We start from the raw sequence: 13,735 nt of genomic DNA on the forward strand, positions 1-13,735 counted from the left end.
TCACTCACTCACTCACTCACTCACTCACTCACTCACTCACTCACTCACTCACTCACTCACGCACTCACTCACTCACTCACTTTCTCTCTCTCACAAACACATAAACACACACACACACTCTCTCTCTCACACACACATAAACACACACACACACACACTCTCTCACACACACACACAGCGGTCAGATCACGTGAGCTCCATTATGGAGCTGCTGGACGAGACTCATCATGTTTTTAATGATCTTCATGTATCTGTTGACCATCTAAAGGTTCTTTAATGATCCTTACAGGGACCCTTAACACAGTCTCATATATCAAACACACGGACACTCGATGATCCCAGTGTGCACTGCAGCAAAACTAGCTCTAACTGTGCTTCTCCAGAGTCTTTAACTGGAGCTTCTTCTCTGGACAGCAAAGGCCTCATCAATATTTTGATCCTCTTTATTTGCGTAATGAATGACAAATGAGAGAAGACGTTTGAAAGTTTTGTTTTGTACAATGGCTTGTAGGCAGATCTCCACCTTATCCAGCACTTGTTCAGTTTTCTGTTTTATAAAAGATCCCATTACCGTTTCATTATGAGAAAGCGCTGCAAACGATTCAGTGCGTGAGTGAACTCTCTGAATGAATCAAACTGAATCGCAGACCAATTCAGAACTCTTTGTTAACCTGTTCATCAGAGTAGAATTTGTGAATCTGACATTATTAGTTCTATTTCTAGACAGCAGATAGAAAACACATGATTGCATGATGGTCATTCCGTGTCAACTCAAACAGAGGTCCCCGGCTCAAATTTTTGATTTTGCTAATATTTTTTCTGAAGAAAGATAAGCATGTATAATGATGAAAGCCAAAATATTAAATGTCATGGAGGAATATTTACTGAGTAATCCACTATTTTGTAGAGGGGGGTCAAAATGGCAATTTTCACCTGAGATTCAGAGCCAAATTACAGGGGGGTAAAAATAACCTTAGAAAGATGGCAGCATCATAATGTTATTTTTACACAGAGAATAGTAGGTTGGTTAGTAAACTCTGTTGACTTTAGCTGTCTTTGTTGCATTATGTGCCAATGGTGACCGTTCAAAAATGGGGAAACAGCACTTTTCAAGTTTTTTCTCCAAAGTTTGCATGCCTGTAACTCAAAAAATATTAAAGATATTTTAAAGCCCTTTTAGAAATTGGGTCTTAACGAACTTTCCTTTTGGCGTCTTAATTTTTAAGGCCCCATATGTTTCGGTTCCAGAGATATTGGGATTTCAATATGGCTCCAGGAGTAAATCATTAAATTGCACACATTTTCAGTGGTCAAAAACACAATGTGGGTCACTTTAAAAAAATATGACACTTATTTTCTTTTAAAGAGCAATGTCTGAAGAACAACTAATGTTTAAACTAGAAATGTATCTTGTTTCCTTCTGTCAGAACAACTGCATTGAACATACCTGTCTGAGTGCCATATATATTATTTTTCCAAAGTTTGATTGCCTGTAACTCAAGAAGTGCTGCATTGAACATACCTGTCTGAGTGCCATATATATTATTTTTCCAAAGTTTGATTGCCTGTAACTCAAGAAGTGTTAAAGATATTGCACTATGGTTTTAGATTCTAGTTCTTAATAAACTTTTCTTTTGGAGTCTTCATTTTCAAGGCCCTACATCGTTCAGTCCCAGAGATATGGGACAGATATTCACATAGAAAATGGTTATTTTAAATTGTAAAAACAGTTCACAATTTCAACTATTTTTGATCAAATAAATGCAACTTTGGTGAGCAGAAGACACATATTTTTTTAGAAACTCCTTGCCGTTCCCACACTTTTGACTGGTGTAGTCTGAATGAAGTCTCATCTGTAGCTCTGTGTGTATCATTAGTTGGAGTGCTGTGTGGCACAAGACAGACCTCAGACAGGAAGAGACACTAATGACTTCCTGTGTGGGTTTTCGGCCCACGCTGTCAGTCATCTCGAAAAAACCTTCAGCAAGATGCTTCTTAATGAAAACAATAAATACAGATAGATATAGTCAACAGGACACTAAAATTAGTAATGCATTTTGTGTATTATTCACAATACACCATTACAAAGCAGCTTCGCAAAAAAATCATGTTAATGTTGATAATATCTTCATGTTACGAGTTACGTTTTGCAGCAACACAAACATGAGTGCATGTACAGTAAAGTCAGATGAACTATAAATCATCTTGTATATCTCTGGCTGATTTTCTGAGCATAGAGACCGTTGCAGCATCAGTATTCATGAGGGTTGATGGTCATCCATTAGCTCGCTCCTTCTTCATCATGTTGGATTTCTGCTGCTGACTCAGACTCATCTGCTGATGTGTTCGCCATAAAACTTTCTGTGTGTTCAGCTCTCCTGCTTTCTCCATGACGCTTCGTGTGGCTTATGGGAGTGACTTCTGCTAAACTGTGAACCATGAGCGAGAGATTCGATCGATGAATGCAATAATAAGCTCATTTAAAAACTGGGTTCAATGAGGCGACATTATTCCACTCGCACTTTAAAAGCGTAAAAAAGCCCTCCCTGTTGAATAAAACCGCATATGCTGGTTTTTTTTCAACAGGGCTGACAGATAACAACTATTGTATTCCCCTGCTTTAGAAATGGTTAAGTAAACTTTGCTAATTATAAGAGAAAGAAAACTGTGTTTTAAAGCATCTGTGTGAAAACAAACCTGGAAAACGACACAAGGATTTGGGGAGATTTTTTTTTAGTTTTAGTTTATGCAGTGAATTATTTATGGGACTTATCACAAATTAAGTCATAAATGCACAGTATATGGTGTTTTTTCTTCTTCTCCATGAATATGCCGAAGGCTTGTGCTGAGGGGTTTGTTCATATTTCATTTCATTCACACTGATTTATATTTAACATTTTATTCATAAAAACGGTGGAAATATGTTTGTTTTCTGTCTGTTGACAGTATTTTCTGATTTATGGCGTGATAAAAAGATATATCCCCTCTGGAAAAACCTGCAACTCTGATATGACAACTTTGAACATGGCTTAATCCAATACTATTATAGATTCTGTTAATATTTAGATTTTATTTTTACATTTATTTTATTTTTATGTTAATTTTAGATAGAAGCATGCTAGTGACATGCTAGCAACATGCTAATCATGCTAACGACATGCTAGTAACGTTAATCATGCTAGAAACATGCAAGTGACACTAGTAACTTGCTAATCATGCTAGCAACATGCTAATCATGCTAACGACATGCTAGTAACATGTTAATCATGCTAGAAACATGCAAGTGACACTAGTAACTTGCTAATCATGCTAGAAACATGCTAGTAACCTGCTAATCATGCTAGCAACATGCTAGTTTCTTGCTAATCAGGCTATCAACATGTTAGTAACATGCTAATCATGCTAGAAACATGCTAGTAACCTGCTAATAATGCTAACAACATGCTAGTTTCTTGCTAATCAGGCTATCAACATGTTAGTAACATGCTAATCATGCTAGAAAAATGCTAGCGACATGCTAGTAACTTGCTAATCATGCTAGAAACATGCTAGTAACCTGCTAATCATGCTAGCAACATGCTAGTAACATGCTAATCAGGCTAGCAACATGCTAGTAACTTGCTAATCATGCTAGCGACATCCTAGTCACTTGCTAGTCATCCTGGCAACATGCTAGTCACTTGCTAGTCATGCTGGCAACATGCTAGTTACTTGCAAATCATGCTAGCAACATGCTGGCAAACATGCTAATCATGCCAGCAAAATGCTAGTAACAGGCCAATCATGTTAAAAACATGCTAATCATGCTAGAAACATGTTATCAACATCTAATCTATATCATCTAATCTATCTAAATTTTCAAACTTCAGGCTTTTACAACCGCTTTAAACTTTCAGGCTAGGCTTTCTCAAGCCAACCTAAAGTTTGTCTTGATTAACTTTTTTATCTAGTTCAACAATTCTTCTCCTCCAAACCATGTCTTTTTACCATTATCGAGAGTACCTCTGCACTTAAACAACGCATGCGCGTGGTGCTGCTGACGTAGAACACATGCACTGCGTCTTGTTTATTTTGTTGTGTTTAGCCATTTTTATTAGATTTGTTTGCTTTTAAATATGTCTAGTTTTTAGTCATTTTTTCAGTTATTTTACTAGATATGATTCAACTAAATGAAAATGAGAAATAATCAGGAGGAAAAGATTCAGCTCTTCCATTGATATTCTTGTTAAATTAAAATACCAAGCATTATGTTATTCTACTGACAGAAAATACAACTCTATGGAAACCATAGCTCATTCGGTCAAACTGACAGATAAAGATTATTTGTAGTGCAACCTCATGATCTGAAATGATTTATTTTTAAATGAAACTTCCTGTAATTTGAACATAGTCTCGTTAGGACAAATGTGGATAATGTGTTTATAGGAGACAGAAGAGGCGGTTGTGTGTTTAATATCACAGGTGCATGACGTTTAAATCTCTATAATATTTGAATCAGAGCTCTCAGAGGAACGGGTTTGTCTGGCTTTATTGCATTCTGGGAATACAAGAAAACAGACGCTGTTCCAGCAAGAAAATGACTAAACGTTAGTCATCACATTTGGCCGTCAGAATGACTGCTGTTTTTGTCTGGTCTTTCTTTAAGTGTATTAAAGCCAGAGTAAACTTGCCCACAGACTCTGGTTCGTGAATGTACTTTAGTCAAAAATGTAGTCTATTTTTATCTGTAGATTTCTATCTTTAAAGAGTTTTTTTCTCTTACATTCAGCAAGCTTTACAGTTTTATTCCTTTCTATATTCTGAAGGTTTGTTCATATTTCTTTCACACTCATTTATACGACATTTTACTGCTAAGAACATGGTGAAAATGTATTTGATTTCTGTCTGTTGATAGCATTTTCTGATTTATGAAGTGATATAAAGAAAAAAAAACTTTTAACTCTTAATATGACTACAAATCAAAGAATTATGAACCTGACTTTATCCAGCAATCAAATTTATGCTCTGGACATATATGCAAATTAGTGCATATTTAATGTCTCATTTTCATATTTAAACATAACATTAAAAACTTATGTAATAATGCATAATATAATGTAATATACATAATGTAGTGTTGTCATTAAGATACTGTTGTAGTTTTGTTGATATTTTGATTTAGTTTTTATTTCTATATTTTCTGCTTTCATGTTAATTTTAGGTAAAGTGTTAGTCATTTTGATATGTAGTTTAAAAAAAAATATGTCTAGATAATTTTTATTCCAATTTTAGTTTCAGTTATTTTAGTACAGCAGGTTAAACTAAAATAAAATGAAAATGTTGCTTGGAAACTAGCTAAAATATGTTTTTTATTTCAGTAAACATTTGTTTTATTTCAAGTAAAATTAGTTTAAGGTTTTAGTTTTAGTTTTATTTTGCTGTAATGAATTCAGTAATTTTATGGATTTGGCAACACTGTTGGATAAGAACCAAACTTGAACTCAATTGATCTGAATAATGACTCTGTTTTCTTCTGTAGAGCTGCTTTACAGCTGAAACTGAAATGAATTGAATTGAATTGAAATTAAATGAATTTCACAACATTAATCATCTTGATATTAAATGTTCCTTTTAAATGTGAGATTTTCCTGTTTATTACAATGAAGCTGCTTTGAAACGATCGGTTTAGTATGAAGCACTGTAGAAATAAATGCGCTTGACTTGTACGATGTCAGGCAGTAGAAATCTGTTCAGTGATTGCTTCAGGTCGACAGGAGAAACGGCTCGCATGAGAAGTTCAAGTAAGAAGCGTCTACAGAATGAGATTCTTAAGAGATGCTGGAAGTCTTTAGAGCGTCTCGACTCTCGCATCTTCAGAAGTGATCTCACATGTGGATGAGTGTGTGTTTCTGAGTGTTTCTTCAATCAGAGAGTGTGTGTGTGTGAGAGAGTGTGTTATGGCTCGCCTCAGGATGCGGTTAAAACATAGCAGAAAGCATTTCTTTCTCACACAGCTCTGCTTTATCATCAATGGACGAGCTTTCAAACAGAAAAAGGGCTTTTGGAGCACATCAGTCCAGAATAAAACCTCAGCAGATCACTAAATACATTTCTAATGAAATCAGAACGCATGAGCTCTGATATCTTTGACTGTTCACTGATGCTTGAATATTTCGAATACAAACTCTGAATGCATCTTCATTTAGCTTCACTCGATGTCCCATATTAAAACTACACTGGCCGTCATTCAAAACATGTTTCAAAAGCATTAAATGAAATGATGAGCCATTTCAGAAAAATAAACTAGGGAAAACAAATGGAAAACAAGAATATTTTTCTGACCACAGTGACATATTTCTTGTTTCAAGCAAAAACTCACTTTCTTTTTCTCATAAAACAAGACTCAATATCTTAAGTCATTTTGCATCACCAGTAAATGCATCTTAATTTAAGAATCTTTAGATATTTGTACTACAAAACAAGACAAAAATACAGTGGAAGAAAATGATTTGTTGCAGTGTAAATATCATAATAATAACGTGCTATTGTTTGAGGTGTTTTTCTGCTGATCTCAACAGAAGCTCTGGCTGGATAAAGGTCGAATCGATGCGCTCTGTTTTCTCATGACTTCACACACGCTGGAGTTCTTCTGATTAACAAACAGCAGCTCGTTTTGCTCTGCTGCTCTAGGAGCGCTTCTTCTGACAGAAACTGTGTTTATTCCAGTTCTGATGCTGACACACCACAGAAAAACCCCTGATTAATGCCTGCTGATTTTGCAGTTTTAATCCACTTTTGGATGAAGCTCAAACAGTAGATCATGGCTTTGATTCTCAGGGAATACATGAAGAGAAAAAAAATACACCTGCAATGCAAGTTTCTTTAAACAAAAGCATCTGGCAAATACATAAATGCAATGTAAATGTAGTTTTGTGTAAACATTTCTTGATATTTGGCAGTCTGATCAATGGAGGTAATTGTAATTTTAAAAACTTTTTTTTTTTGTGCACTAAAATTGTAACGATCGGCCTTATTGGAAGATGTTACGTTTTTTTAAAAAGGGGTCAGATTATACTATGTGAGAGCTTTGAGTGTTTAAAAGATGAGACCGACAACAATGTTAAAAGTGAAAATCAAATATGTATTTACAATATTCACAAGAGACTTAAAACAACACAAAACTAGAATAACTTAGGCTGTTAAAAGTAAAGAGTCTTTCAGTTTCATACCATTAAAACAGTCCTTAAGAAATCCAGTGTGTTGCTAGTCCCAAAGTGAATGTCCCCAAAAGTGTCCACCGGTGTATATACAAAAGTCCGCTGTAGTGTTAATCCAAAGTGCTGGAAAGGTAAGTCCACAAAGGTAACTCCACTATTCCAGTTTGCAGGTGATCACCACTCGGTCGTAATGAGAGCAACGACCATGCTTGTTTGACATGCTGCCTCCTTTATGCTGTCCATTTCCTACTTCCTGTCATGTGATCAGTCACATGACTGGCAGACCCAAACTCATTTAAAGACACACCCACATTAAAATGGTTAAGAGGAATAAAATGGCTAAGACAACATGAAAACCTATTAAAACTCAAATATACATAAAATAATAAAAAAGTATATTGAGCAGGTTAAAACGTGTCCTGTGTGACAGTGTCACAAAATGTTTAATCTTTTGAGTAAATTATTCCCCCAACTTTTGTTACAGTGAAATTCTGAAGACAGAATTGTGAGATAAACTCAGAATTATCATTTTTTTTTGGCAATTCTGAATTTACATCTCACTATAATTAACTAAAACTGAAAGTAAAAATAAAACCATTAAAAAAAACTTTTTCATCACTTAAAAACAAAAATGTTAACTGAAATTAAATAAAAAAAAAATACTTTTTTTAATTTCAGCTATTGCCAAGCCAGCATTTCTCTTTTAATTTAGTTCAATTTGATGTACTAAAATAGCTAACACTAAACCTGAAATAAAAATTAAACTATATAGAAATTAAATTAAACTATATAATAAAAAACTATATAGACATATATAAAATTAATAAAGACTATAAAGACATAAATAAAACACTATAAAATACTAAAAATGAAAAAAGATTACTGAAACTTTAACCAAAATTAAAACGAAAACAGAAAATATATATATATATATAAAAAAAATTGTGACTTTCTTTTTATCACAATTGTGATTTTAAAACTGCAAACTGTAACTTAATTTTTTTTTGGTTAAAAATGATCCGAAATCAATATTTGAGAAAGTACATAAACAGCCAGTGTTCAAAACTATCACCTTGCTTTAGCCCGATTCACAACGGTTAGCTTATAATAATATTTTCTAATTTGAGTGGTACGGGTACGTTTTCGTGGGAAATTCGAGCATGCTGCCGCGTCATTACGTCTGTAAACATGAAGAAGTTTTCCCAAATAGTATGCTATATCACATGTGAGGATCCTGCAGGTGTGGATCGTTTATAGCCTTTTCTCACAGCAGCTGGAATAATTAAATGTACCATTTTGATGGCGGATTGTAATCCAGAAAGGATTATGTGTTTATGAAACACATGTGAATGAAATTAAATTATATTCCAGTTATAAATGTGCATCTGATTACAGATAGCCTGGGATTACACAAGATTTGTATTTTAAAGAGAACCAGTTCGAAGGAAGAATAATTAGCTTTTTGGATTAAAAGAATTTCTTTATTTGAAATTCAAATGGTATGACAATTAGAGATTGGACTGTACATAAATTGAAATCTACATGTGATGCTAATACACACTACATACACGCAATGCTGATGTTCTTAACAATTTGAGAATAAAGCATAACAGTAATAATAATTTTCACGGTCTGATGTGATATGAGCTAAGTGATCTTTAGATTTAATCACCATTGGTAGCGTGATTTATTGTAATGCTTTTTTCCTCAGTTGGTCAGAACAAACGTGGCAGACTCGTTACTTACTTGTTCAGATGACAATATCCGGTGAAAATTGTTATTTGGGTCATATATTCCAAGATTTAGGCTAGAATCTGTGATTCTGAAGTACAGTGAATATCCACACATACTCCTCAAAACATTAGATTCATCCGCGCTGGAGCCGTGCCGGAGCACAACCCACATAATGAAGATAATTACACAAATAGCTGCAATTGCAGGTTTTCAAACAGAGATGGCGACAAAGAGGCAAAACTTACGGACTGCAGCTTAAAATCTTGCAATTCTGGAAAAAAAAGTCCAAATTCTGACATAAAAGCTTGCAATTAAAAAGTCTTCCATACATTTGAAATGCAATAGTAGCACACTATTAAATGAATACTGTGCAGTATGTACTGCTAATTGTTAAGTGTAATATTAATATTCCAGTAGATCGTGGTGCAGGTCAGGGGTTTGATTCTCAGCGAATGCATGAACTTATCAAATGTGAACTTTCAGTGACTTATTTGGATAAAAGCGTCTGACGAATGCATACATACCCTTTCCAAAAAGGAGTATACTTCATGTTTATTTTATTAGGTATACTTAAGTAAATTTCAAGTATATATTTAAGTATAATTTATGTGGTAAGTATACAAATATCAGTGTACTAGTAGTATACTTTTAAGTGTACTATTTCAATACTCCTATTACTCCAATACTCCTAAGTGTACTATTTCAATACTCCCATTTTATAGTTAGTTTGTACTGCAACTATACTAAAAGTGAACGTATAGGTATACTGATAGTTTGCTAATGAAATACTTGTAGCATTTTTAGTACACTTTGAAATATAGTTTCAGTAAACTATAGTCTCAGTAAAAGTTTAGTAGATTTATACTTGTACGTTTTCTCGTAAGTGAACTTTACATCATACTTTAAGTATACTACTATGTCTGTCCTTATTTAGCTATTAATTTGTGTATATTTTGTTATATGAATATCTGAACACACAAAACATCAAAAGAAAGAGCAGGGCCTCTGCTTGTAAACAAAAACATTTTATTATAGCTTCATGCATTCTTTTTTATAAACACTTGAATGTGGGTAAGTTTCATAACTAAAAAAATAACTAAAAAAATAAACAACATTTTGAACAAAAAGTTAAAAAAAGACTATAAAATGGATTCAGAATGATAATAAAAACGTAGTAAAGTAGTCTTTACTGTAAAGTTGATCAACACCCCAAAGCTTGACAGTCATTATTACCTCTTCATGGGTCAACATTTTATTCCATAACGTTGCACAGTTTTGATGCTGTTTTATGTCTGATGATCGTGTTAGATTACGTGTGGAAGCATCTGTTGTTTCGGTTTCTTCTTCGCTTGTGTTTTGGAAATTCTGTACAGAAGATGTATAATAGCGCCCCCTACAGTATAACAATGAAAACACGGATTCTCGGAGCACAAGTATAGCTCAAATTGAGACTTTTTCTAAGTATAAGTCAAGTATACTCGGATGTCATTTTAAGTATATTTCTGAGAAGTACATACAAATTAGACTGAAAGTATACTTTCCTATTTTTAGTTTAAAAGAAGTATACTAATAGCACACTTGAATAAACTTCTTTTCGTAAGGATATAGTCAAATATTATTCTATTATACACAATAATATGCTGCGTTGTTGTCATATGACTGCGTATAATGTCAAATCCTGATCACATTGCTTTGTGGAATAGGATAGTTATTTGGATATCTTTTCCCATAGGAAAGAAAAATCAAAAGTGAGATCTCTTTAACATCTAAATGCCTTAATCAAAACTGATTTACAGAAAATCTAACCCTGGAGCTTTCTTTGCTGAAAGGCACATGGCTTATGGCTCAGTCTTGATTATTAATTGATTAATTTTATTATTAATACATATTATATGGAAGAAATGTTTGAGCTCATGAGGCATTTGACTTGGTGCACACTTTGTAAAGTTATTGAGATCACTCTGAAATTTAGAGGAGACAAATATGAGACCACCGGAGTCTTTAGACTAGGAGAAATATCTAAGCACAGTGTGTGACGCTGTTGAGATCTCTTCTAAAGCTTTAAAGGAGACCATTGTGAGATTGTTAGAGTTTTTGTCTCAGGAGACAAGTTTGAGAAGCAGGAGACTCAAGCAAAAATCTCCATTCGATCTTAAAGTAACCTAAATTCTGTCTAGGAGAAATATTTGAGATGTTAAAGAGATCTCTATTGCTCTTAAACTAAACATCTTACACTTGTAAGTCCTTTCAAAGCTGAAAACCCCCATTGCAATAAAAAAAGCAACAGCATCCTCTGAGCAATAAAACATGTTTTTAATGGAGTCTTGCAAGAGATTACAGCAAGACAATAAAGAGATCTGCCATGTTCTCATACCTTTCTCTCCCATTGTCATTTTGTATTCCTTTTTTCAGAACTTTCTGATGTCTCAGTTGTGTCTACTTTTATTTCTCCTAAGGATTTTGTGAATGAGAAATACATGAGAATCACAACTAAGTCTCCTGAGGTTAGAAAGAGCAACCACTGAGCAATAAAATATTCCTATAATGGAGTCTTGATAGAGATTGCAGCAAGACAATAAAGAGATATTCTGTGTTTCTTCCACCACATTCTCAGTTTTGACTCTTTATTTCTCAAATATTTCTCATGTCTCATTTGTGTCTACTTCCATTTCTCCTAAGGAATTTTGATAGAGTCATATTTGAAGTTGTTTTATGTAGACAGTGTTTTATCGCACAATGATTAAACAGAGGAAACTATAACCTATATTTACATACATGCAAAAATGGGCTGTACATACAACATTTTAATACTAAACAAAGCAACAAAAAAAAAAACACTTGTACACTGGTAGTGTTACATTTGTTAAAAAAGGTATTGCTCTTATACTAAACATCTTGCACTTGTAAGTCCTTTCTAGTGTGTTTCCTATGGGTATATTCACATGACTCTTGTAAATGATGACAGAACTGACTGTTTTTTTGGTGAAGAAACTCTTTGATTTTCTTGCACCTTCTTTTGTTAATCTACTCTTCTCCTTCTTTTCCTTTTGTAGTGAACTTCGATCACTTCCAGATTCTGCGGGCCATTGGGAAAGGGAGCTTTGGGAAGGTAAGACAACCAGTTCACATGCATTATCCGTGTCTGTACGTACCGTAGTAAAAGAAGAGTTCCTTCAGAAGCAGCGGGGCTTGTACGAATAAATGAATTATCGGATGATGACAGATTGGTGTGAAACGAGCCGTCGAGCCGCTGCTGTCACATGTAAGTACAGTGAGAGATTGAAATCAATGCAGAACCCTGGATAATTCAGCCGCTCTAATTACCCTGCGCTCTCGTTATCTGAAACGAGGCCGGCTGAGATTTACTGCTTAAGGAGGCCTTAAGTAATTACACTTATTATAATTTTTCCATGAATCTGGACCATAGCAGTTAATTAATTTAACAGAGACTCTTCTGCTGCTGTGAAAGACTCATGCACTCTTAAAAATAAAGGTGCTTCACGATTCCATGGAAGAACCTTTTTTTGTCTAAATGGTTCCATAAAATCTGAAGAACCTTTCTGTTTTACAAAAGCTACTTTGTGGCGAAAGAAGGTTCTTCAGATTATAACAAGGTAAGAAAGAGATGGATCTCTATTACGTCTCATGAGCTGTTCTGAGCAGCAACATTCATGGTAATATGAATACACTTCAATGTATGATTTCAAGGAGAATTTTATTGACCATAAAGTATGTTGGATCAGTATCAGATCTGAGTTGTGAAGCAGAATGAGCTTTAATAGTCGCTCATGTGTGGTAGTCTGTCTGTAGCCCATGAAGGAACCGCAGATTTACTTAATCTGTGGGCTCTTTAAAGTCTTTAAAATGTTTTAGGTATTTCCTAAATATTCTGTACTGTCAAAAGAAACAACCTTGGTTAATTCACTAGTGCAGAGATGCCTAAACCAAAAGCTGATCTTTGATTTGGCCCACCATGCAATATCATAAGAGGAGGGAAGACATAGGAGAAAAAAAACATGCCATTCAAATATATTTTTGTTTTAACTTTTTTTTTTTTTTTTTGCATTTATATATATATATACATACATACAGTTGCAAGAAAAAGTAAGTGAACTATTTTCAATCTCCTGGTTTTCTGCTTAAATTGGTCATGAAATGTGATCTGATCTTCACCAAAGTCACAAATATCAACAAACAAAATATTTCTAAGCTGATAAAACACAAACAGTTATGACTTTCATGTCTTTATTGAACACACCCATTAAAAATACAAAGTGATGGTGGAAAAGTAAGTGAATAACTGCTTTAATAACTGGTTGAACCGCTTTTGGCAGCAATAACCTCAAGCAAGCGCTTCCTCTAGCTGTGTATTAGACCTGAACGATGTCCAGGAGTTATTTTGGACCTTTATTCCTTTCAGAATTGCTTCAGCTCGCCCATATTCTGGTGTGAATGGCTCTCTTGAGGTCATTCCACAGCATCTCTATTGGGTTGAGGTCTGGGCTTGACTGATCCACTCCAAAAGGTTCATTCTGTAGTAGATTTACTTCGATGTTTAGGGTTATTATCCAGCTTCTTCTGAGCTTCAGCTTGCGGACAGCCACCTTGAGATTATCCTGTTAAACTTGGGAATTCATAGACAGTTTGTACTGGTGGAGCGGTATTCGAGATAGTGTGGATTTAGTGTGCTTTAAGGGCAGTGCGCTCTGGCGTTTTTAAGACCTGGGACAGTCTTGCGCACTTACTTCCTGTCGCGCGCACGCGCTCTCAAGTGGCCAAGACCGCAAGTGTGGGTATTTGGACAA

General features: G+C 34.6%; 1 protein-coding gene across 1 annotated transcript in view; it reads left to right on the forward strand.

The window, feature by feature from the left end:
- The window catches only part of LOC107670801 (serine/threonine-protein kinase 32C-like), a 99,353-nt gene that overhangs the window by 30,919 nt on the left and 54,699 nt on the right, over positions 1 to 13,735 (forward strand). The window contains exon 2 of the mRNA XM_016463567.1: positions 11,984 to 12,039. Coding sequence (XP_016319053.1) covers positions 11,984 to 12,039 — 56 coding nt within the window. The remainder of the gene's footprint in view (positions 1 to 11,983; positions 12,040 to 13,735) is intronic.

The sequence above is a fragment of the Sinocyclocheilus anshuiensis genome, unplaced genomic scaffold (assembly GCF_001515605.1).
Source record: "Sinocyclocheilus anshuiensis isolate Anshui unplaced genomic scaffold, SAMN03320099.WGS_v1.1 scaffold1326, whole genome shotgun sequence".
NCBI lineage: Eukaryota > Metazoa > Chordata > Actinopteri > Cypriniformes > Cyprinidae > Sinocyclocheilus > Sinocyclocheilus anshuiensis.